At 43.2% G+C, this 26,706-nt stretch overlaps 1 protein-coding gene across 2 annotated transcripts in view; it reads right to left on the bottom strand.

Moving 5' to 3' along the window:
• Positions 1–26,706, bottom strand: part of kif26ab (kinesin family member 26Ab) — a 69,266-nt gene that overhangs the window by 11,215 nt on the left and 31,345 nt on the right. The window contains exons 4-7 of one of the 2 annotated variants that reach the window (XM_065966538.1): positions 24,478–24,689; positions 5,566–5,749; positions 2,388–2,600; positions 1,224–1,317 (exon numbers count right to left, since the gene is read on the bottom strand). In XM_065966538.1, coding sequence (XP_065822610.1) covers positions 1,224–1,317; positions 2,388–2,600; positions 5,566–5,749; positions 24,478–24,689 — 703 coding nt within the window. Of the gene's footprint in view, positions 1–1,223; positions 1,318–2,387; positions 2,601–5,565; positions 5,750–8,052; positions 9,169–24,477; positions 24,690–26,706 lie in introns of those variants that run through there. The other variant, XM_065966539.1, reaches the window with a different exon arrangement.

Raw genomic sequence — 26,706 nt, 5'->3', positions numbered from 1 at the left:
AGGAATGGTTTCATGGTGCTGTTATTTCTTACAGTTATCATTGTTGTGTATTATGTGAACATGTGCAGAAAGGGTAATGTGCAATATATGTTGTTTGTAGTTGTCTTTGCTCTGTGCTGCTCTGTTTAAGTACGAGGACTCCAGAGCACTAGAACACGTTAAAAAATGGAAGGCTCACAGAGCAAATAACATCATTACATCCCGAATTTAAGCTAATTCATATATGCTGTACTTGAATTTCTTATTTTTGCTTCAAGTCATATTTCTTTATTTCTTTTGGATTCAATTGTCATTGTCATTTCATAGTTTCAGCTTATTTTTCTCCATGATTGCTAATGGTTTGTTTCTATTTCCCTTTGTCATGATGCTTTTGGTGTCCTGTGTGAAGCACTTTGAGTTGCCTTGTTGCTGAAATCTGCATTATAAATAAACTTGCTTTGCCTTGTTGACACAGGGACTGTTGTTCACTTAAAAAAACAAACAAAAACTTTGGTTGTGAAGACAGCTAAATGTATGCGGCATTGAGGCCAAGACTATTTAGCCACGGAAATAACGTGTCACACAACTTATCATATTGTATCCTACCTTATATTGTAACAGGTCATACCATATTGTATCTTTTTGTATATACCTTATCCAGTCATATCATATTGGATCTTATCCTGTCGTATCGTATTGTGTCCTGTTGTACTGTATCATACCATATTGTATCCTTTTGTATCGTAACACATCGTATCATATCATATTGTGTTGTATGGTACTACAATGACAGTGGATACCTTCTGGGGGTTATTGTGTTAAACAACTGCTAATGAAAACATGTATAATGTTTGATGCAGGGCATTAAAAGTATTATCCACTACATGCCAATTCAAAATAATTAATCCAAGGACCCATTCCAGAAGCTTCAATCTGTGGAGTATTACAGGTAGTGGAAGCAGGAGTCTGATGAGAGCAAGCCGGCAGCCTAAGAGTATCGGCCAGTCCAATTACTAAGATTTTAATTACAGACTGAGCCCTGAAGCTGGATGCAGCACTTTTCACCCCTTACCCCCACCCCAGACTCACTACCCGTTCCTATCCTCAAGTCTCCCATTCCTTGACTCACCCAGTGCACAGCTAAGCCAATTGTTGTACATCAAGTGTAGCTAACAAAGAGCAACGAAAATTTTCTTTGGCTAACAATGATTTTTCTCTAATCTCTTGCCAGCGGAGGAGCTTACCAAGCTTCACTTGGCCGAAGCAGAAGATGCAGCCGTCTGCACCGTTCACCACAGACTGGATGACCTCGGCTACTGTCCCTGAGCACACCTCAGCCTGCGGGAAAAACACAGAGACATCCCCCTTACAGTTAATTTACGATTCAGTCACACCAAAGAAATAATGTCAAGAAAAACAGGCATACTGAGAACAACGTATCCCAACAGTTGTTCTATGAACTAAACAGCTATTTGGAGGTATTCCGCATTTGTTCCACCAAATCCCATTAATGTTTTCAGGATTTTTCATCACTCAGGAGTATGTGTGTTTGTGTGCTGCAATGTGTGGCTCATTTTTGCAATCTGTTTCAGCATGGGTCCTCTGGGGCCAGACTTCTGCAGCAGAGGCCCCTTCCCCATACATCACACAGCAAACAAGGCCTCTAACAGCAGAACAGCTTGCTGTTAGCCACCAGCAGTGCTGTCCCAACGGCGCAATCTAACAGCCCTGGCCTCAGCTCTGCAGCAGCAACATTTAGACTCCAGCTATCAGCAGCTTACTTAAGAAAATACTTGCTCAAAGTAGGTGGTATGATAGAAGATCTGAGGCTCTCACTGCTACTGGAGCGCTGAACACCAGTGATGACAACATTCTCTGCCCTCATTGCTATTTATTGTTTACTACACCATGGGGAAATGCAAAAAAAAACTTGACCTTATACTTTTTTAGAATTTGCAGTGATTGACATATATAATCACTCCATTTTATGCATTAGTGTTTGTTTTAAGCTGTGCAGAGAGCAAAACTGGCATTCTCCAGAGTCAACATAAGGTAAACATGTTTCTGACCTTTGTCTTTGATCTCTGTGGGTATGCCTGCTGTGGGTTGCAGTGGGCTGAGGTTACATATAGCTCTTCTATGAAAGGAGAGGTTAGATATAACTGGAGTGGATTCAAATCATTCCCCAAGGGGGCTTAAAAGGCCCAGCTGTTAGGCTCACACTGGTAAGAATGCCCCCTGACCCAAGACAGGCATTTTTCCTCTAAGCCTCTGGCCACACCCTGCACAGCATAAAGATGTCCCTTTGCCCTTGAGAGGCTGAATTCCCACATGACACCTTAAAAAAAAAACATATACACACACACACACACACACACACACAAGCACATGCCCTGCTGGCTCCTTACTTGTGAGGCATCCTGGGTAAAAACAGCATCGAATGCGAATATCTTTGGGACCGCCACGGTGGCAGATCTCCTGTGTCCTGAACCGGAGTGTGGGCTGGAGGCGGGGTCGTAGAGGGTCAGCTGCTTCTTCCTGCTGTCCACTTTCAAGAAGGACTGAGACTCTGAGGAGTCCGCAGTCTCCACAGACGGACAGATACGCATCATCACTTTTACCTAAACCACCAGGGGCGACCAAGAAGGAAACAAAAGGATAAGAAAGGGTTGATTAGAATTGAGAAATAATACATATCAGAAATAAATGTATCAGACAGACTAAGAGAGGGACGTGAGAGTGTAAATGACAATATTTGCATGGAGAAAAAAGAATACAGAGACACTTCACATCCTTTACCCGCCATTGGGATTGTAAGTTAGGATCCATACTGAGGGAATGGCACCACTTTTGTGCATTTGTATCACGTCCACTTTGTTAGAGATGATAGACATTGAAGGTTACCATGGAAACTCTCAGTCTCACATCGACTGGCAAACCCAATGGGTCAACACATCGCATAATGGTGTCAGCTAAAGGCAGCAAGGTGTGTATTGAAAATCTCAGCAGAAAATGGTGGAAATTAATGTGTGAAGCGCCACGCTGAGGGATTATCCCTCAGGCGGGGTTCTTTTTTTTTTTTTTTCTGGACCAGGAGCCGCTCGCCAGCATGGGAGTGAAGGAGCATATGGCCCCCCTCTTATCCCACCTACACTATTTTCCTCCTTCTCATCTGTTGCCTGGAAAATGGCAGCTCCAAATCCACCCTGTTGCATTCCCGGGGATTGACATAAATGGAGTTTTAACACATTCCACAGCTCACGGTAGAGTTCACTGTGCCTGCACGGTACACAAAACATATCTTAAGGTGTTGATTTGGCACTACTTCCACAAGCCTGTGCATGTCTAACATAATCAATGTGGTTACAGAAGTGAGGTCAGTTCTGCAGGTTTTATTTTATAGCACCATATTATAAACATAACAAAGAGATTACAACATTCCCTCCGCTACCTGGCTAAATACAGTAGATGTATTGTGTGTGTTTTTTTGTGTGCAAGTGTGATCATGTTTGTGCGTATCAGGCTACATGACATCCTCATTTAGAATCCCCTTTTGAAATTCCGACAACTCTGTTCTGCCTTACATTGTGATGGTCAGAAATACATCAGAACTATATCTCCAAAGGCAGTGTGTGGAAATATATCTCCAACTGACAGGAGACATAAACGGCTCTTGGGATATGTATAGCAGCCCCTGTCGGCTCCGTCGGTGTTTAGTGTTACGCCTAGCATTATATCAACTGAACACTTTCTATATCATACTGTATATGAGAAAGGGAACTCAATCCTGAGCCATTCAAAGCTGCTTAGAAAAGCACCTGTGATGCCCCCCAGGCATTGAAACAAAACCCTTAAAATAAAGCGAACCTCTGTCCCTTTTTGACTGTTTCACTCAGCCTGGGACTCCCCTCTGTCATCATGCTGACACAAAAGGCCCATTCTTAGTTCATAAATATTGCTACATGTCCAGACACCAGCCCTCAGAAACAATGCCAGTAGAAAATTCCTATATTTCAGTGAGTAAATCCATCTTTGCATTCTGCAGGCCAAGTGTGAACTCTGTTTAGACTCTGCAAGGGGCCATTATGGTGACTGACATGTGCATATGTTGAGTAATTTACATTTGCTGTGACATTTAAACTAGGCTTCCAACAGATAACTGCTAAGGCTTCGTCTACCAAACAAGAGGCTACCAGGCGAGCTAATGTCTCAGTTTTATTTATGTTGGCAGGGATCAGACACTGGAGGCTACACAGGATTGGCTAGAGTATTTTCACACCTCAGAGTCCGTGCTAATGGCCCCTGTTTCTCTGTCCCTTGATCCCTCCACAAAACCCATTAGTGTGGCCTGGCATTCCTCCATCCACTCCGCTGTCTGTGGCTGAGAGAATTGTCTCTAGGTCAAAAGTGGAGTGGTGGATGTGACCCACATACGGTTGATGAAAACAAGACATTCACTTAATTCTTAAATTAATATGAAACAGATGCAGGAAAGGTGGAAACCAGGCAGGCCACTTTTAAATAATGGCAGCTGTGATTCCACAAGCAAAAGAGACACAGCGACAAAGAAACAAGGAAAACGCATTGTTGTTCTGAACAGTCATATTATCATTACTATGATTGTTAATGGTGTTATCACTATTAGTCATATTCCTCTACTTTCCAAATGTCGCATTACTACTGTGAGTATCTGTTTAAGGTGTTGCTATGTGTATGCTTACTTATCTTTGTCCATTTCTCTCGTTTTGTCTCGGCAGATTGCTGTCCACCTTTGAGTCTGGTTCTTCTCCAGGTTTCTACCTGTTAAAAGCTATTTTTTTCCCCTTGCAACTGTTGCCAACTTTAGTGGAATCACATTGGGTCTTTTGAAATAATAACAAAGAGTGCAAGACCTCCTCTTTATGTGAAGTCCCCTGAGATAGCTACTGTTGTGATTCAGCTATAAATAAAATGTACTGTAAACTTCAGGTGTGGGCTTGCGGAGACTTGTTAATGTCACCCTTTATTTTTTTACAAGGGGATTAACAATATGCACATACTCTCAGCACTCCTGATACCTGGCAACAGATCCAAGCACTTCCTATCCAGGTGGGATCTTGTTGGGGGACTTCTTCTGCTCCATAAATAGAGGACGCTGGCTAAGACAAACAATACTCCAATAAACCACAGAGGAAGAGCGATGTGTTTGTGCAGCTTTGTTTAATGACTGCCTGACTTTCATCATCACGCCCTTCACCTAAAATGTCATTAGACATCCCGCTGTTAACATGAGCGCAGATTTGTGAATTATAGTTGTTTTTTTTCTGTCTTTCTGCATTCAGAGACAGGGATGCTGGCCTCTCACAAACTGAGTGAATTCATGACATTCCTGCAGGCTTATCAGACTATATCTGCTTGGACTGGACCAGACGGCACGCTGCCTGTGGACCAGTTTGTCGCCACCCTGCATTCTCCCCTTCTAATTGGGGTCTGTGTGTCTCTTTGTTTGTGTATTTGTTTGTGTGGGGTAGGGGTTATAAGAGCTTATATGAAAAGAGTCTGATCGAATTGAGTGCTTTGTGTATGCTCATAAAGATTTGATCTCACCTTCCCCATGCCCGGGTTCTCTTTAACTTTGGACACAGCTCGTAGCAAGCATGGCGGGGCAGGGGGTGGCGAGACTTGCAGGATGCCGCTGAAGTTGGTTGGGTAAATGGAGGGCTCCTGTGGGTGGAGCAGTGAGGGCTGGTGCTTCTTCCGCTTGGAGGAGAGGTTCAGCTTCTGAGCTGCCCTGAAAATAGAGGAGAAAAAAAAGATTAGCGGTAAACAACCATTTCACAAAGTTCACACATTAGCAAGTATTTTTTTTTTGCTCAGTTGAGCTTTTCACCCTGAGTGGTGGTACCCAAGAAAAGGTTATTGATTTTAAATGTCTAGCATGACATTTTTTCAAGGCGTGAGCTGCAAGGCTTTTAAAAATCAGACGCTGAAGCTACAAAATAAAGGTCAACAAGCTCCTTTTAGTTTCTCAGAGTAATACAAGTCAGCGGGAGAGCTACACTGTGCTACTACCCCCGACAATTTCCCACTCTAAAACTGCTTTTCTTCCAACTCACAGTCCCCTACCAAGAAAGATAATGCCTCAGCCCTCCACTTTACCTAGAGCTGGCACAGTTCTCTTGCACCTTGATTTTTTTCCCTACTGAATCTACAAAACTACAGGATAAGTGATAAGTGAGAGCCTCCCTGCTTTCAGAGACTAAATCTAGGCTGTCAAAGCAGGAAGGCAAAGTGAATGCTCACATTTATCTTGATCAAAAATCAAACAACTGTCACAACCATGACAGGCGAGTTCTGCTCCGACGCTGCCCTCTGGGATATAGTTATGTCTATCTTGCCAAGGTTAAAGACTGATGACAGAGTAAGTTAACCCTATATGTCGGGATAGTTGATCGTTTACATTAGACAAGCTTATGTTTCTGCTTTGCACAACCCTTTGCTGTAACTCAATCAAGCTTTTTGACAGTCCTCTAATTAAAAATCCACTGTCATTCTGGCTTCTTGTCTTGAAGAGCCAATGCAGAGGAGACATAAACCGGTCACAGGGCCAACTGAGTCAGGCGCATGCACTCTCTTCCATCTGAATTCCTGCAACTCAAAAGGCAGTACTGATATCTCTGCATGATCCACAGGGAATCAGGCCAGACTTAGAGTGGTTCCAGGGAGGGCATCACATCGCCCCAGATCAGCTAACGCCATATCTCAGCTGGAAATTCAAGGTCAGGGGGAGGAAAGTAATACTCAAAGGAAATTAAAATGCACTCAAATGGTTTTGAACAAAGTAGTCACACAGGGAGGACAAGGAGGTTGGTTGTCAACATTTAGGAAAGAAAATTGGAGTGAGAGAGAAAGATGAGAAATCTGCAGAGTAGTTGGAAGCAAAATTAGCAGAGCATGCGTAAGACAGAGCGGAAAAGATCAGATCCATGTGCGTCCTTGTGAGCAGTGATTTCCGAACACGCCAGGCTGAGCTCATTAGTCCGGCTTTGAGCTCCTCCGGACAGGACTGAATAGGCCACAGCCAAAAAACACAACCCACCCTCCCCATTCCTGACATCCAGCCACCCTCTCCTTCTCCCCTCCAGCACTCCCCTCTCCACTGTACGCCCCCCTGCAGCGACAGCCCAAGAGCACAATCAGGAGACACACTGCCGGCTGATGGAATAATTATTGCATCCAAGAAGGCTACAGGAGAAGGCTCTCCCTGGGGAGCTGCCTATGTGTGATAGCATGCGAGACGGATCATGTGACAGAAGAGAAAAAATGAGATGGAAGAGATGAATGTGAGATGGAGGGAAAGAAAGGGGAAACTACACTTAAGTACACGTGGCTGTGTGTGACTACATGTGTGTATGAGAGGTAGCCGCCTCACATTCATTCAAGATAGATGCATCCTGTCTCTCTGTTTCTGGTCCTCACTTCCTCTTTTTTTTTTTTTTTTTACTCATTCTGTCTCTTTTCTCTTTCAGCAAAGAAATAAATCAAAGATCAGGAGTAACCATGAAGGATAGTTAGAGCACCAGACTGATTTATCATTGTGCTCACAATCTAAAGCCAAGCATGTAACCTTGAGGTTTAATTCAAACTGCACAATGACGATTGGTGCACATGTGCTCTTCAGTGGAAGGTGAGAAAAAAGGGATGAGATTGCTGTTTTTTTCCGCCTCACCCACAAGTACACAGGGAAATTAATTGCTTGTCACTTTCTCTCCCCTCCCTCCTTCTTTATCTCTCGTTCTCTTTGCAACTCTATGATCATTGGAGGGAAAATGGGCGGTTAGGAAGAGGCTCAGATTTTCTTCGCCCACAACAGCTTGTCCACCTGTTCACTCTCAATCCCTATGCTAATGAAGATGTTTCCCTGCACCATTTGGTTTGAAAGCTCAAAGCAGAATATTGGCACACAGACATGTAGAACATCTGAAATCCAGCAGAATAAGTTTGCAAAATGCTCACATAGTTTAGATACTTTGAACAAACTGAGTCAAAGGTTTGCTTCAACATGCACAAGGAAGAAAATGCAGCTGTACTTACAACTCTTTCCAATCCATTATCTGGTTAATTGTAGTAGTCAAAGAACAGACAACTGATGTAGTTCAACTTTGAGTTCCATGTCTGTGTTGTCACTCTTCTCCATTACTCGCAAAAGTGAAATAATGGCAAAGTCGCCAATAAAAGAGCGAGGCGGGGCGACTTGCTAGTTGGGACACAGGGGTCCTTTTTGCTGCGATCACAATCATCGAGGTTCCACTTGATTTCACCGAGGTTTGTGAGAAGCTGAGTGGCCAGAGGGGGAACAGAGTGGGGGAGGTGGAGGCGTGGGCGTTGTAGTACTAAAAATGGGAGACAGGTAGAGGTGGGCGGTCAAGATAAGTTCCCTGCAGAAAAAGCATTAAATTCACAGTGAGGGTAGTCCAGAAAGATGCTTAGGGAGGAGTTCAGAAGGACAGGGGGCACCTCCTTTTTTCATTTGCCGCTATCTCACCTCTTACTCTTTCCATGCCTCCTCACAAGAAAAAGTTCAGAGTCAGTTCAAAGACGTAAAAAAAACCAAAAAAAAACGCAGAAGCTTTTTCTTTAACTCAGTTTTCCATGCTTTCTCTAACATCCAATTCTGCATATATATCCCACAGGCTGAATCTCTCATTCAGTAAATCCACTGGGGTGTTTCTGCAGGTCCAGATGCCCAGGTCCTTCCCAGAGTCTCTGCTCCTTCTAGCAGGAGGAGGGGAGTAAAATCACGCCTGGCCGGACTGCAAGATTTCCTTGGGTGGCTGAGAATGAGGAGAATCCCTACTCCTGTTCCGCCTCTCAGTCCTCCTGCTATCGGAGAAATGCTGGCAGATGTCCTGCCGTGTCTCTCTCTCTCTCTCTCTGCCTGCCTTTCTCCCTTTCTCACACATACACACAAAACTCCCTCCTCTCTCGCTCTCTCTCTTTCTCTCTCTCTCTCTCCTCAGCCCAGCCCCTTTTCCCTCCGACTGCCAGACGAGGTGTCAGCGCTCGATTGCTGGCTGCTCGCGGCGCAAATTGCCAGTACTCTCCTTTCCTCTGTGTCTCTAACACACACATACACACACACGCACACACACACACACACACACAGCCTCTTACAAACCCCAGCACACACACACCCATGCATGCACCCCACCACACGTCAAATGAATACTTAATGCATACAGGAGCCTTCTCTTCTTTTAGGGTCCCACACTTCAAACAGATTTGGTTAGTATGCCTACAGTGCATGAATGCATGAGCCAGAGAGTGTATGTGCGCACGTTTGTATTCTTGCCTTTGTTAAAGGATGTAATTAGCCAGATGACTGAGAGTGTTATTAATCATAAGGAGTGACACTTAGACAACGAGGATATACTTAAGCGTAGAGAGATGGATTGCCTGAATGAGCGATGCTCTGACTCAATTGGAAAACTGAGAGAGATTAAAAAAAGGAGTGAAAGCGAGGGAGGGCGAGAGAGAGAGGACGGACAATGAACAGATGACGTCTTAGAAAGGCAGATTTATGCTGGCCAGTGAGGAGAGTGAAGTCAGTCAATGGTCAAGGGTAAAAAAGGGAATGAAAGCATGTGAGTGGGCGAGCACTGGGGTGAGAGTACCCTGTATTCCCCCGGCAGCCAATTTACCAGTAAGCCCTCTCAGCCCCCGACCATCCAGTCTCTTTTGAAATGCTGCTGCTTTGGCTGCAGAGTGCCTACTACAACATATCAGCAGACAGAGTGGGTGTGAGACTTTCCAGATGAAAGTACATTCAGCACAAACACACAGCAAGCTCTCTCTGCCTCTCTCCTTCTGACACAGTGCCCCTTCTATGAACTCTGCTGGATTACATTTTGAGGCCAAAATAAAAAAAACATAAAATAAAACCCACCGCTGCCTACCTATTTGGTGAGTGGAGTACAGTAATGAAGCACTTTGATGTATCACATAACCTTTACCTTCATCGTTGCCACAGCACGCCTACCTCTGCTTTTCTGCCATGTGTCCAGATATGTTCAACTGAGGTGGGCTTCTTTTAGAGAGCATAAGCTGCTGAGCAGAGGTGTGTCCAGACCTTTTAGACTGCGGGGGTGTGTGTGTGTGTGTGTGTGTGTGTGTGTGTGTGTGTGTGTGTGTGTGTGTGTGTGTGTGTGTGTGTGTGTGGGGGGGGGGTATGGTTAATCTGCCTACACACATATTACATTTATGTACCATTTGTCTCTACTTTGTCTAAGTACATCATTCTGTATAGATTTTTTATTTAAAAAGATAATAAAGAGTGGCAACATATAAGTTATCCATGTTTCTTCATTTGAGCATTATATTTATTAAATATATTATATATATATATATATATATTAATATATCTATTGTGTTTAATGTGTATTTTTGAGCTTTCGTGTCTGTGCTGCTGTTATGCCCGAATTTCCCCTCTGGGGATCAATAAAGTATTATCCTATCCTATCCTAAAGAAGATGTATCTCGAAAAAGTCAGTATAAAGCACCAACAGAATCATTTCTGTTACACTGACAAAAGAAAGCAGACTGAAAGCAAACTTTACTTTCCAGTTGAGTGACCATCCTATCTTCATTATAAATCTTTTCCACAAGTGTATGATAACAACATTTGAGGATCAACCATGTGTATCGATATCTATCTATCTCTACAGATCGAACATAGATCTAAGAAAGATATCGGCCGATATATAGGTATCAGATTATTTCTCTCCCTAATATTGATATCGGCCACAAAAATTCCAAATCGGTCGGGAGCTACTTAGAAGAAGATAAAATAAATGTGGACATTAGCGCAAGCAGTCATTGTTAGAAGCTCCCATTGTGGTTTCAAGTGCAATACATCTAAATGACGTAATTACAGGGACAAGTCGCAGTTGAAACTTACCTGATAGCCTTTCAGCTCCATCACTGTCTCCTCATGAACAGACCGCAGGAACAGATAATGATTGTAATATATATAAATGAGGCAAAGTGAGATAGATGTAAAATCAAGAGTCATTTAAAATAAAAGGTCTCTTTGTGTCTTTTGTTCTAGAAAGGACATCTAGATGTCATCCCTAGTGACAGTGAAGGAGGAGGAGAGGTCAATGACAGAGAGAGAGAGAGAGAGAGAGAGAGAGGGGAAGCTGTGTCTTCCTGATGCTTTGAAATGCGTTGGCTTTCTGTCAATAATCGCTCCAACCCTCTTTTCAAACTTTGCCAAATTAACAGGAGAAATTCCCCCGCCCAGAAAAGTCATTAGCTGCCACGCCCATTAGCTTGTTTGTGCAAAATTGTGTCCGTTCCCCAGGCCAGCTATACGGATCTTCAGGTAGCCTCTCTCTGCGGCTAATTACCATGTTGGCCACATTTACCATCCTTGACATTTCCTTACAGTGATTCTACTATTTCTCTCTTTCCACAGCCAAGATAAGGCTGAACTGGCCATTCACGCAGGAATCAGATCAGTGAAGCTGATATCAGACTGCTTTAACCCCCTACAGTGAGTCTGCCTCACACTGCTGCTGATTAGCTTTTCTAGCAAAGCTCTTCATGAATGGGGATGAGAAAACTGGGCTCCAGCCAGCCTCAATACCATGCAATGATAATGACTACAGCACAATGAGTCACACAGAGACATTCATAATTTATCCAGGACCAAAGGCATTTGTGAGATATTTCTATTGTAACTAGGTGCATAAAAACCTTGTTGTTAGGTTGCTGGTGTCCAAAATGCCAAATCAGCAGATGGTGGGGATTGATTGGGCTCAATGTGTGTTAGTTTATCAGGTAAGGTGCTATGTTTTTGAGTCATAAGAAAATCAATCTGAAAGCCCCCTAGAGCTAAAATCAGTACACACTGTCTTATTGATGGGCTGCCCTTGACACGATCAAACAGCCGTCTGCCCCAAAGGTGTCGGGGGATAACATAAATCTACCCACTGAGCTCAACTCTTAAAGACATATAGACTTGGTTAAGTTAGAGCAAGAGCAGCAGACTAATAATTAGCCTCCACAGTTAAGTTTCTGCATGGTTTGCTCTTTGACAAATTTGTTCTGGATTAAAACAAATCTGAATCTCTGTGCTGACCTCAAAGCTGTGGCCCCAGGTTGTTCACAGCCTGACCAAGCCGCTGCTCAGCTTCAGTGGTGATTAAGCAAGCATGACATCACTTCTCAAACACACACAGATTCAGGGGAGATGAGTTCATACTCTGCCAATGAGCTCTGGCATCATGAAGGCCCACCCAGACAAGATTTACTAGCGAAGCCAGGATGTTGATGATTAAGTACATAAGAAATGCTTCCACACAATAAACCTTTTTTGAACCATTGTAGCTGTATCTAAATAGGTCAAACACTGTCAGCTGAAAGTGTCAGCATCCCCAAGATCTAAAGCCACCCATGTATAAATATATATGTATTACCTCAATGAGTAAAGCTAAAGGCTTCCACATAGGGTCAACTCTTAAAATAACCAATAAAACATGTGGATTCTGGTCACCTGAGAGAGTATTGGGCACATGGGGAAAGAAAAATAGAGAAGGGTAGGTGAATGTTTGAAAAAGGTGATCCAAGCATCCTGTGTGGCGCTGAGGTGGAGTGTGTTTCCTGAAGCCCACCCCCTGCAATCAAGGACAACTGGTATAAACATTCATTTTGTTTTTCTCACTTCCTTTCCATTATCCTAAATCACCCAAAACAACCTATACTCCAGAGTGCAACATCCTGAAATTATCGAAAGTGCTTCGACAAATAACATATTAACAAATATGTGCAGTTTTAACCACACTGGCGCTACTAAAAAGCTCAGCCTCAGAGATACAGGAACAGAAATCTTCTGCTTGCAGTGTGGTTATCTTAAAATTCAGATTCAGATTACTATCAAGAGAAATCCAGATATTTCGAGTCATTTTGAAAAATGTTTTTTCCCTTCTCCTTCATCTTGTGCATTAAAATGGAAGAGAGAACCAACAGGCTTATCTGTCTGTCCGTTGAATCTTATCAAGCCAAAGCTTTGAAGCTTTACACTGACTGCCAGGATGTTTCCTTTCCCGCTTGCCTGTTTTAATGGTAGAGCGAGGGTAGAGCTTGTCTCTCCTGTGTCGGTTAACGCAACAGCAGTTTGCAGGAAGTGGCCAAAACACCTCCAGGCTAGGATTTATACACTTCCTATAAATCCACAGAAATAGATGAAACAGATCTCGGCTAAATCACACAGCAATGAGCATGATGTCCTGTTAGCTGAGCAATATCCTGACTGGCATGTTCCAGACATATTGGACCTTTAAGAAAGTCTCTTTGTTCCAACAAGGTGTTCAACAAGCCTTTTGTTTGCCAGTGTCTGGCCTTGGACACAAAATACCAAATGGGGCATCATTTGTGTTCTGACTGCTGACAGCCCAAGGCTGCACATCTCTCCTGCACCAATCCTCAGCCAATTAGCAAAGGCCAAATGTATTCATGTAACACCTGTGAACACAATGAACTGTCATAGAAAATAAAATATCTCCCTAAAAAGAACTATTCTAGTCTCCTTATGCAACTGATTGTCATATTTGTGTCATTAAGAAGATTAAAAGATTTCTCCAGTCAAAGCAATAAGACACTCAAAGCTTTCTATAAATAAAACCCTACATTTTATCCGGGGTTTGTAAAACGGTTTCGTCATGGTCTCCTCAAAAGTCTCTTGAAATGGTGTGTCAACTGACGTGGAAAACGGGGGAATTAGGGCATCCTCTGGAGAATAGCTTGAAAAACATGGGATTGTTTGAAGCACAGGGGAAGAAAGAAAAGAGTGCAAGTGGGGAACAGGGAAGAAAGCGGTGCATGAGGAAATGGTGGCAATCAAAACACGGAATATGGAAGAAAGAGTTTCAAAATACAGTCAGTAAGAGGGAAGAGGAGGAGAGGCAGAGAGAAAGAGGGGGAGATGCAGGGGTGTTAGGCAGAGTCCTCTCTTCGAGCAGTGGGCCTTGGCTCTGTGCCAGCGAGGCGCTGTCCATGAAGAGGTAAATCATTTTCTACCCAAGAAAGAAACAGGAAAAAATGATCTTTGGGGATGTGCCACTGCCAGCTTGGGATTGCTTTATTCCCAGAGATGGGAATCCCCAGTCGGCCAAGAATAAATGGAACAGTTGGCATCAAAAAGTGAAAAAAAAAACTCATCAATATTCAAGAAAGCCTGGTTGGGTGCTGCAGTGTGATCAATCTACTGTGAGCAACAGTAGATTTAAGAACTAGCTTGAATCAACACAGAGGTAGAAGATGGTGTTTTAAAATATCAAAGAAACTACACTAAGCAGGTTTATTTTCTGTGCCTCTGGGCATCATCAAGAAGAAAAGACTCAGGACGAAAAGATTCTCGAAGGACATGTTAAACTCTTAATAATGGAGGAGTGATTTTTGAGTTGCAGAAATGCTCCATAAGAGTGTGTGACAAACCCTTACGGTGGTAACACTGACATCCGGTGCTTTTTTGTTTCATACTCTGCCCATAAAGCATTCTGTCTCCAAACACCCAACACCCACTAATTCCCCCATCCCCATGCTGAAAGGCAACAAAGCCTTACTGCTAAATTAGGGGCTTAAAGGGGGCTTAAGACAAGCAAATGAAGGAAATTTAGGAGTAAAAGTCAGGAGCTATAATTCTACCTTCAGTTCATTTTATTGTTCTGCTAGCATTCAGGATCACATCTCGCTAATTTGGCCTAAAGAAGCCCGAACATTAGGCCGTGGAGTGGTGAAGAAAGCAGAGGATATTAGCTCTGCAGGACCCATTTGTAAGTCAATGAGATAAAGAGGCCATTTTTAGACCCCAAGAGGAAAGAATTGGACATACCTGAAATGGAAGTCTGGCAATTGAACCCGACTTGTTTACAAGAGGCTTCAAGTAAACTGCAGCTTTGGATGTGAGGGTAGAAATTGCTCGGCTTTATAATATCAAATTTGTTTGGGCAGAAAAAAAGTCTCGGGAAGAAAATTCCCGACTCAGCTGATGGGTGACAGATGATAATGAAGACATGTTGTTCCACACTCTGCAGACGGTAGACTTCGCTCTCCTGGCATTGCTGACAGAGATTAGCAGCTGCTTTCATCTCTTCCAGGGCATTTTCACTCTGTACCTCAAACACTGCTTCAGGTATTCTGCTACACTCCTCTCCCAGGCGGAGGAGAATCTGGAATAACTTCCCGCCCTGAACGCACATGCTGAACTTCCATTCACCCACCATCCCACCCACGTCTTCCCTTGAAAAGCTCAGGAAGGCTGTCCTGCACAGGGAAGGCAAAGAAAGAGAAATCTTGGCACCCTTTTTTCCGTCTCAGAAATCAGTTTAGAGACAGGTTATTTGATTAACAAGAGACAAATGAGTGCTTTCAGTAACATGCCATGCCTCTGATTAAAAACGATGTCCTTTGGGATTTATACATAACATCAGATCAGAATGAAGAATAACTTCAGAGAATGATGAGTGTGTTATGGACAGTCAAGGAGGAAGAAAGCCAGAATACTGAGTGCTCCACTTCTCTTCTTCATTAATCACTCGCTGCCGGAGTAAGACACCTAGCGACTATTTATTTGCACTTCTCCACACAGAGGCTATCACAACAAACAGGCCCGCAGGCTGAGGAGAACATTTGTGAGTGATTCATCAGTGCTCTGTCCATAGACACAAAACACAGGAGGGGGGGACTCATACATGTGTCTCTTAATCTTTCATCTAAATTCAAATCAATAGGAAACCTAGAAGAAAAAAAGTAGAGGGGGTCCAAGACGGTTGAAATGAGCTGCACTGTCAGAGAGAGAGAGAGAGTCATGATCTTGTTACAATATGATTTCAAATATAGGAAATGCTTCAGTTACTGCCTAAAATGCAGTGTCATGTATTTGCGAGTACACTAGTCAATACAGCAATTTATTACTACAACTTAAAATACATTTTCTGTCTCCAAAACACAAGATTACAAAGTGATAAAATATATTATATATAACAGTATAAGAACATAGTAGAACAGTGCACAGCTAGCTCAAATGGAACAGACTCAGACTAGCCTGCCCTGAGCTCAACTGTGAAAACATTTCGAGTGTGACACTAATGGGGGCATTGTTAATATTACTGTACGTTTGCCGGAGTTGTGCACATTATGAGAGAGCCAGACCTACAGAAATTAAATATTTAGTCTGCAACTCCCACAATGCTGAGCAGCCGGTGTTAACTTGACTTGTTTCAGGTTACTCAGCATGATTTCCTGAAGTGTAGTCAGTCATGCCAAACAACTAAAACAGCAATCCTACCACCTCAATTAGGGATTAGTAATCAAGTGTCAAGAATGGGGAGGTTAATTTCATATTGTAAATTTTCTTTATCACTTGGGGATACTTACGGCCAACAGTCATTTTTAGGAATAGGAATCTGCATTGGGAAGGAATGGTATCATGACATCTCTAGATCTGGGTGCAGAGCATGAAGTGACATTTCTTCAGATGGAAGTTAGAGACTATTATTTGTCACAGATGTATAGAGTAAAAGGAACACTAATCTCACAGCATGGCGAAATGTGTTTCCTTGGAACAGCGACGAAGACATTAGCGACTACAACCGCATTATTCCAAGTTAAGCAGTTTATCCTGTATCACACACTCATAAAAGTCAACCGTAGAAACATACTCAGCCTCACTCACTGGGCCACATAGAGCGTACGGGGATAATGGGATTTTTAGCACACGGCAGCTGGCTCTCACGTGCTGGGTCGTGAACCGATTACAGGCAATAATCCTCTCCATTCAAGACACAGCAACAGAAATCCAGAGAGGATGAATCCTCCTTGCTACTTTTAGTTTGATAAAGCTGTTTGCCTCAACTTGACTAAATACTGGACATGAAAAGGTTGAAAATAGAATATCATACAACACAGGTCTTAATACTTTGTAATAACCATCTAAGATCTACATTGTTGTGCAAATATGAATTGAAATGTTCACTAGAAGCACTATTGACCTTTTTCCTCCGATCTGTAAGTCCTATAAATGCATGAAATCGGACAAATCGTTGTCATTTCTGCTTGCGTCCATATCATAAAACAACATTTAAAGTTGAACTATTATGCTGATCCCCTAAAGTGTTTCAATGCTGGATGACCATACTACTGTATGTTGGAGTAATCCCATGATAAGTCTTATCATTAAAAGCTTGTCCTGCAAATCACGCAATAGTTCCCCTATATTAGTCCCATAATGCCTTGGTTTACCAGCAGACAAGAAACAAAAAGGCAGTATTTGATGGTGAAATGTTCTAACAGTTGAAGCTTTGGTTGATGAGGTTAACTCTAAAACACTGGCCCTGACAATGGCCTTATTCTCAGTGGTAATCTGAGCTTCATCTGTAAAAGCTGGGTCCTTCCTATTGACAATCAGAAGGATTGGGGTGCTGCATGCGTAGGTTCCTGCAAAAGATAAAGCCCTAGTGTTTGGGGAAATCAACCATCTATCACTGATTAAGCAGCTTTTAGTTATTCATGGTGACTAGAAGGCAATGCTAAGGCTCAGTAACGCCTGAGAAGCCCCTCCAGGAGCCATCTTTGTTTCTCTGCATTGTAAGACATAAAGGCAGCTCTTGGGAGCAGAGGCCACAAGCTCTATTCTGAATCCATACACAGTCGTAAGTCGTAAAATTCCTTAATGCATATTCACTGCCACCAGCTATTGCAATTCACTCTTTTTTATTACTAATACTTCCACACCGTGCCTCAATACAACACAAAAGTGACTGTGGTAGTAATGACACAGATAATAGACTCCATTTGCATGACACCTTTCACTGAGGAACACTAAAGAGGTTTAGATGGCATCCCTCAGCTAGCATAGGCATGGTGCATAATATTCATTCAACAGGAGGGGGGAGAGCAAAGTTGAGCACGATATAACTAAACACTAACGCACTGATCATAGAGCCCTGTGGGCAACTATCAGAGCAGTTGCCCATTAAGGGAATGTTGTATGTGGGCAGGCAAACAGAGCTGGAAATAGATTGATGCTAAAAGGTTTGACCTCTCCTGCCTACACTCAACTAGTTGCACACAACCTGGCCTTTTTATCATCCTTACAAACTCACTGGGAGACAAAGGCAGCACTATGTTAGGTGTCAAGCCTACAGGACTGAGGTCTGCGCCCCATATCCTCTCATTTCTCTACTTGTGAAAAGAATCTGTCATGAGTGGACAGCAGTGCTTTCCTCTCTCCCCGCAGGGCTTAGTACACGTGGACCCAGGGGCGAGTGCACAGGCTTGAGTCAGCGCTTCAGCTCTTTGTTTGTCGGCCCCCCTCTGTCCGCCCCCTGCAGACTATGTGAGTGGGCCAGACAGACTTCCTGACTCAGGGATTTATTTGGGGGATCGGGGGGGAAAAGGGCAGTGGGTTATTCCTCGTTCAGGCTGTGACAAACTCTCAGCTTTTCTTTGCTCTACCACTGGAGCTGTTCCCCATTCATGATGACAGCCACAAGATATTCTTCACTGCCTGTCACTCTGGTAGCTGCGGGGGGGGGGGGGGGGTTGCAGCACTATCCCACCATGTTATCATATCCCGAGGAGGAGACAGACATCCGGAAAGAGGCGAGGGAATCAGCGACAGCAAGAGCGCATCTTCAGCTGTGCAGGAAATTCTTCACAAAAACCGATTATGTAGAGGGCAACTCTCAGAATCCAAACAAGAGTTCCTCATGCAATATTCAGCTTGTGCAGCATGCAATATGTCAGAGCCATTCAGACTGTCTGGACAGGCAGGGTTTAACACAGAAAAGGTTTGTTTTTTATATGTGTACATCAGAGAACAATACTGTCATTTTTGTGAGAATCGTGGAGGATTATGAGTCACAGAAAGGCTGTCGGTGGATTTGAAGGTGCATGAGGGCAGCAGGATGTATCTACCTGCTGAAGATCCCTGAAGCTGCAAGGCCAGGCTGGATCTCCATCAACACCTCAACCTTGACGGTGCCTGACATGCCTTGGATTAATTCACACCTGGGCTTATCTACAGGCTGCAGCTCCTTCTTGGCCTCAGCTGGTGCTGCCACTGTGTCTGCTGCTGAACCAAGGCAGCCATTAGTCCCATCAGCCTGATTATGGCAGAAAAATGCCAGCTGGTGTTTTATCCAACAGTAAACAAAGACAAAATACCACAGAGCAGCTCAACCATCCCAGCTCCCACCCACTCAATAGTTCTGATGAGCTATTCACCGCCCTGGGCATGTGTTGCACCCATTCAACAGATTGATATGAATCAATTCTCATTTGTCAGGCTCTGGAGGTAGAGGTAGTATTAACATTTCTGCTCCACTGTGGCTGTTTCCTCAACACAGAGCCGGCATCTCAGCAATATGTTTTCTGTCATGCTATACATTCTGCTCACACTCTTCCTCTGGTGGAGGAATCCATCTCGCTGCGGCTTGACAACAAAACCATTAGCCTCTCACCTCCAGGGAGCAGACAGTCCAACTCGACATGCACAAAACTGCACATTCCACACGAGTGGAAAAGAGAAAGCAACACAGAGAAAGATAGGATATATATATATATAGAGAGAGAGGTGCAATGGGAAAAAGTCAAATGCAAGAACTGAAACAAACATTTGGTTCCACGTACAACACAACAAGAGTTTCAAATTCCAAGGGAGCTCAATGTTGTTTGTGTGCAAAATAACTTACTTGACTCCCATGGTGGTGAATCCAATATTCTTCTCCACAGGTACATACCTCCTGCTTCTGATTCTGTCAGAATGCAGCATCAGCCCGAGCACGCTTTCTGAATGACAACACTTACAAGCACATTTATCCCAGGGAGCCACCATCCCACTCTGTATATTTATCCATCTGCCATGTGGGCCAGATCCACTGTGGCAAGTAGATCCTGCTGCTCTACATAATCTGTCCTGCCTACAAGCTAGATCTCATCTGTCAATCCCAGCACTGCCAATCAAACACAGCCCAGTCCTGCATTGTCCGTTCCCGAGAAAATCTGTATTTCCCCAGCAACACATGGAAGCTTAAACGACTTCTTGAAAGCCAAAAAGGTCAGACTGGAATCTTTGTACGTATCCTGATTGGACAATAAACTTCAGCAAGACACCTAACTTGTATAATTCAGAGCAAGCACTGTGATCCTGCAGCGCTTCCAATTTGCAACAAACATGACTCATTATTAAACACACGCCTGTTCCTCCACTTGACTAAATTAGAGTCCAGTGGAGTAGAGAGGGCTATTTCCACTTCCTGATTCCAATCCTTACCTTTGAAAGAAAAATCAGTGGCACTTGATTCCCACAAGCTAACGACTTGTTTCTATGGTTACTCAGAGCAGCCTTGGGCATGAAGGGCAGCGTTAGTGTTGCAGGGTCTTGTGTGTGCAGGAGAACAGAGGCTAAATGGCCCTCCTGCCACAATTACAGGAGGATTCCTTCTGCACAAAGACAGTCATTACGGCATAAACACTCACCTGGGCAGCAGCTGCAGGGCGGCGATGGACGGCCATAAAAAACACTTCCTCCTGACACTCCTCCAGGGCTGCATTCCAGCAAACAGCTGTCCACCTTGCCCGTGCCGTGCTACAGCCCGCCTGCCAGCATGTGTGCCACCTTTAAAGTCTGTGATGCCCCAGAATCCTCGATGACTTTGGCTGAGCTCTGACAACTGGATGTTTATATCCTAATTTGTAAAAGTGGTTGCATCATGCATACAAGGAAAAACTTCACAGTTCCCATCTCAAACATTAGCACACGACCAGTAGCGGCCGATGACGATGGTTCAACTCTTCAGCAAGAAGTGAAGGTGAGACTGTACCTGTGTTTGCGCTCATCAGTAGAGTACTTGCTAACATTACCCTCAAGGCAAGAATGTTTACTGAAAATTGAATCATCAACACTTCAATTCCTACATTATGAACACTTTAAAATTATAAGACAGCTTTAATGAGTCTGCAAGCCATTCATGAAGCTTGAGATGTGTTTTCTAAACGTCTTTACATTTCCAGATAATCTGGGCCAAGTGTCGGTACTGACCAAGCACTCAAACCAGATTCAAATCCAGATCCAAAATCCCTCCAGATCAGCTTTAAGTCTGAGTCCAGCCTATTGGTGTCTCAGGAGGATTCACTTGGTAATATTAACAAACGTATCTCACTGGGGAGTAATTACTTCTTCTCTTGAACATGATAAAAACACATCAGACCAAAGAAAGACCATGGAAAGTGTCCTATGCATCGCACACTGATACGTCGAACTGAGCAGTCGGCTCCTCTCAGCAGTGGGCACTGAGAAATCCCACAGGTCTGGGGAGTAATAAACACATCGTCACCATCAGCAAGTGTTAATGGGACAGAGAGATGGGTAGAAGGATCTGCGAGATGGCGGTTAGCCGTAGCGGCTAGCCCCCTACTGTGAGCTCCGCCTGGTTTCATTGCACGACTCTATGTCAATACACTAATCATATGCTCTGTCACAAGGCAATCAGTACTTAACATACAAGTCAGCTGAACACATGGCTCTAAATTCATTACCCCAACCCCCCCCCTGTCATACTCTGACACACGTATACTGTAATGACATGCACACACACACACCATCCAGTCGAAGTTTGACCCTTGACTCTTCCTTTCGCCCTGTGACTGTATAGTCTGTGTAATTACCATCTGGTCATTACTGGCACCGGGGTCATCTTTGTTTCAGGTTATTCTGCATGATTACCACAAACAGGAAGAAGGGGGAAATACAACTGTATCACTGATTTTCAAATGCATTCAAAAATGTTTCAAGTAAGACTTAGTTATTTGATCCCTTGAATGTAAAGCCATTTAATTTTCTATGCCTCTTAAATATAACGTGTCAACACAAAATGTATTAACCGACTGAATAGTCATCACCATATTTGATTAACTAAAGAATATAAAATGATATTTAAAAGTTAAAGTGGTCAATCAACTTCTGTTCACTTTATGCTTATTCATGCCATGAGTGCCAATGCGAGGAGTCATTAAGAGATGACACAGTAGTGCTATTTAGACTGCTGGTTCAAGCCGCGACATTTACCTCCCTGTGACGTTTTGCCTTGCATGAATGAATGAATGTTGTGGAGGGGAAACGGGGTGACCAAGTTACCCTCCTCTTTATCGTCTTCGGAAGTGGTTGTGTGCCACTGCACTTTTTGGAGAAACTTTTGCAGTATAAAAAGAGCTAGTGAGTCAAATTGGCAGGGTAATCTCTTTCTTTCTTTCTATCCATCTGTACTTCACATCGGGAATCTTAAGGAACAAAATTCAAGAATTGGTGGACATAGCTATCAATATAACTATGAGTAGATTTACCAGAGTAACCAATGTGTGTGTGTGTGTGTGTGTGTGTGTGTGTGAGTGTGAAAACCTTTGCCCTATTTTGAAAAGAATTAAGTAATTTGACGGCACCTTCTTTTATTCTGATGTGGCACATTACTAAATCATGTATAGAAATTGTAATTAATATGACTCTGACCTCTTAGTGTGAAGTAATCAAAGCCTTTATACTGAAATGACTTTTCAACTCAGTAGACATCTTAAATGAAAAAATGTAACGTTTTTTTCTAAACTCAGGTGAACGCTTGACTTCTTTTTGCAATGAAAAATGAATGAATCTCTTTTGTTCATCACGCTCTTCCTTTCTCTCTGCAGCAGAATAGCGGGTGCAGCTCAACTCTGGCTAATTGCATTCTAATTAAAATTTCATCTCTGAGTGGAACGGTGTTAGTGAATGTCAGACAAGTGTCTAAGGAGCCTTTCTCCAATCCGTCGGGGTAGAAACTGCTGTTTGGATATTCTGCTGCTACATCCTTGGCTCTCAGGGTTTACACATGCATCCCGCTAATTGTATCTTTCGAGAACAAAAAGGAATACTAATCAGATGTGAGTTTCCAATCAAGTCTAAAACGTGAAGGACACCCATTTCATTGTTTTGTTTTTTTTAAATCAAGTGCTCCCAGTGCAACGGAAACAAGAAAATCTGTTGATTGTTGCAATTTGCTTGACTTTAGGGATTTTACAGTTCAATCAACAGAGATATCCAAAAAGATGAAACTAAGACAACAACAAGATGATGATGATGATAATGATATTCCAGCTGCAGATGGGCAGGAAAAGGGTGTGGGCTTCATATCAACGCCACCTCCAATGCCCTTTTCTGTGACTGCAGAATGTAATGCTTTTTAAAGCTGGGCCCTTCATCATTGTGTTTCTCTGGGCCAAGCTAAACACCACATTCTTGGCAGCAAATTATCATCAAGGAAGAAATGAAAGGTGGAACCTCTTTACTATACTTCCACCTACATTTTCTCTGCCCAACCAGGACCTGCTGCAGAGGAAAAAACAAGTCCACCTCCCTCTTTTTTTCCCCCTGCTATTAGCACACACTGTAACTGGCTAGACGCGGCTCTTTATACTTCTCTTTTTGAGCTTGTGTCCAAAGAAAACATGAGAACTAATAAATCAATGTCAGGAATTAACCCTGCCTAGCAGAAGGCCGTACCTTGCTGTTGTAAAGGACTACAGGAAGCTGCGAACACAGGACGTTGCATATTTAGCAGAGGATCTGGAATGTCCCCTTTACCTCATGGTCCAACTGATAGGCTCTGACCCTTTTTATGCTGCCACACAAACTCCATTTGGGTTTCTTGAGCTCCACAGATGCCCAACGGGGCTTCCTGTCACACTCCACAAGCCCCTTCAACCTCCTGCAGTGCAGAGCTTCAATGGTCCTATGCATCATTCTTAGCCAGCTTCTCTTTTCGCCAACATTCATTATGGAATAGCACTCCTCTGAGAGTGGAGGCAGGGGATGTATGCACTGACCGGCCTGCCAGGGAATCTATCAATGACAATTCACCACATTGCACTAGGCATCCGCCCGCCTGGAGAGGGTGAAGGATTCTCCAGGGCAACAACAACGCTGCAGCCAAAAGGAGCAGGAACAAATGTGTTTCAGAGACACACTAGGACTGAAAGGTTTCACACAAAGCTGCAAAATCTGAATAGTTGTTTTAAAAGAAACAAAAATAATCAAACAAGAAATACCTCAGGACAATACTCGGCTTTAACCTCAGTTCCTTTCGTGAGACGCTTCCTCGTTGATCTCGAATTATGCAATCCTATTATCCATTCATTAGCATTGGTGCCTGAAACTTAAGGTTCATTTAATCCCATGATGGTGCATATCCCAAGGCAATGTAATTCAAGCATTGCAAGAACAACATCTCCATGGAATATGTGCCCCACATGGAAGTTAACACCATGAAACACAACCCAAGTCAAACATTAGGAAGGCGAGTCTGTGCATATTCCTTCTACACGCACAGGAGTCTGAATGAATGCATGCACAAACACTAAACACTTCATTTAACACCACAACAGCTCGATGTAATCTCTACATTTTGACAAGACGGGGGTGCGGGTTACCTTATGAAGAAGGAGGCTGCTGCAGATGAGGATGCAGAGGTGGATGTATTAGGTGCTGGGAGTCCCGGTTGGCTGCTGCTCCTTAGCCTGCAGGGCGTCAGGGTGCTGCTGTGGCTGGCGGTGGTCATGGTGGTGGTGGTGGTGGTTGTTGTGGTGACAGCGGCCGCTGAAGGTGCAACATCCCTGTCAGCTTCCCCCATCAAACCATGCGCCTGTTGACCCATAGATTCACAGATAAAAATCCAACCATCACTTACAAGTCTTTTACAGTTTCCTTCCACTCCATTAACCCGCCTGTGCCACAGATGGACAGGCAGCTGCTGCAGCCAGAGTAGGTTAGTGGGAGTCAGCAGTATCCACAGCAGAGCGCTGTGAGGATGCAGCCCCATGCATTGATTCTGGTAACACTCTGGAGGTCTGCACTGGCTGTAGCCTACTGTAATTAAGTGATAACCCATATTTAATTAGTAATTAAATCACAAGTGATTTAATCCACTCTGCACCCGATTATATCTCCAGCTCTGTTGCAAATTTAGGACTTTACTTACAGTACAGAAATGATATTCATGACATTTTTCAGGTTGAGTAATACTTGAAATATATAACAGTGACTTTCAAAGGAAGTAAACAATCAACAACAATGTGAGGAATGAGATAGCTTTACAAGGTTTCTAAACTGTGCCAGCATGAGCACACCCTGCTCTGGCAGCTTGGTAATTGAACAGGAGTAAACTGAGGTGAGCTGCATCTGTTTCAGCCCGCGGGCGTTCGAAACGAATGCCAAAGCCGCACGGGGTGTATGGTCTGCATGATTTTTTTTTTGTCATGTAATGTATGTGCTGAAGCTGGTCATATTTAAAGGTATTTCAGCTTCATCCATAGTATTAGAGCTGCAAAAAGACAACAAGAAGTGACATGATTTTTAAAGACGTCTTGTTTTCTTTAGCTGTTGTTTTAATATAATACATAATAATGTACAGTTAACCGAGGAAGGCTAATTTTTAGTATGACAAAGTCAAGTGAAGACCGACTTTTGGTGCAAGTCATTTTTTTAAAGATGAAATAGCCAATTTAGAAAAATAATACGTTTTACCTTCAAGACTTTCTTATTTTTCCCCCTTTAATTTCTGCTATCCTCAGCAAAATGGAAGTTCCACTCAATGCAAAGAGTTAGTTAAAAGTTTCAATATGGATAAAAAGTTTGTATAACAAAGCTTTAAACATACAAAGTCCAGAAGGAATAAAAGCAGGTCATACAGTCAGCTCTCTAGCCAGCTGTAGCTACGACTATTATACTAGCCCTCCTGTTAAAGTTTGGAGCTAAATCCAGTGCATTTTAGTGGACATGGACTATCAAGGTTCAGCAGGAGCTCTGCAGTCTGCAACGGTTCACTGATTGCTCGTGGTCTCAACTGAAGGAGAGCAGAGAGCTAATTATAAAAACCAAAAGGCAACTCTTGAGACTCCACTTCAGCAGGGGTCCCCATCCTCACAAAAGGTTAATCCTCACCGGAGCCGATAGATTATCCTGAGAGATAATGATCAATACTGGCTGACAAGGACCAGTTCGTTTTCGGCATTGGAAAATAAATAAATAAATAAAGGACAAAGTTTTCCTGACAACATTTATAACACGGACACGTGGATATTGTGTGTTCAGGAACGACCTTGAATGCAGCACTGTGCAGCTGCAGCCCAGTCTTACATGACAGTATGTTGTATTATAAACACAGTTCAGGCCCTCTGCATATTTAACACCTCAGTGTTTGTCCTAGATTCATGTTTGGCCACACAAAAAAAACATCCTTCATGATCGTTTTTGTAAAGTGTACGGCCTTCCATTATATGCCGTTTGTCAACTCATGCTGACAGCTGTACTATTTATACGCCAAGCCTGACATGTGAATACTACACTCCAGGATGTGAGGACATACTTACATTCTGACATTTACATCAGAGGATTGGCTATTACTCTGCAGAGTGTTAGCTTTACATTGCAGCTAAATTAAAGCAAGGGTGTATTATCTTCTCCTAGAAAGCTTCACTGACCGTTTGTCAAACAGTGTGTGCTCTTCATGGATTCCTACTTTCCGTTTTCTTCCTTTGGAGCTTGTTATCAGAGTTGAGAATCACAGCCTTGTTTTAAAAGTCCGCTTTGGCTCTCTTGAGGCTTAATCATGGGGGTTAAGTCAGAGATCAAGCTGCTGTGTGTGAAGTTATGACTTGAGG

This window comes from Labrus bergylta, chromosome 18 (genome assembly GCF_963930695.1).
Source record: "Labrus bergylta chromosome 18, fLabBer1.1, whole genome shotgun sequence".
NCBI lineage: Eukaryota > Metazoa > Chordata > Actinopteri > Labriformes > Labridae > Labrus > Labrus bergylta.
The sequence above is the reverse complement of the archived record's forward strand: the minus strand, read 5'-3'. Positions and strand labels throughout refer to the sequence as shown.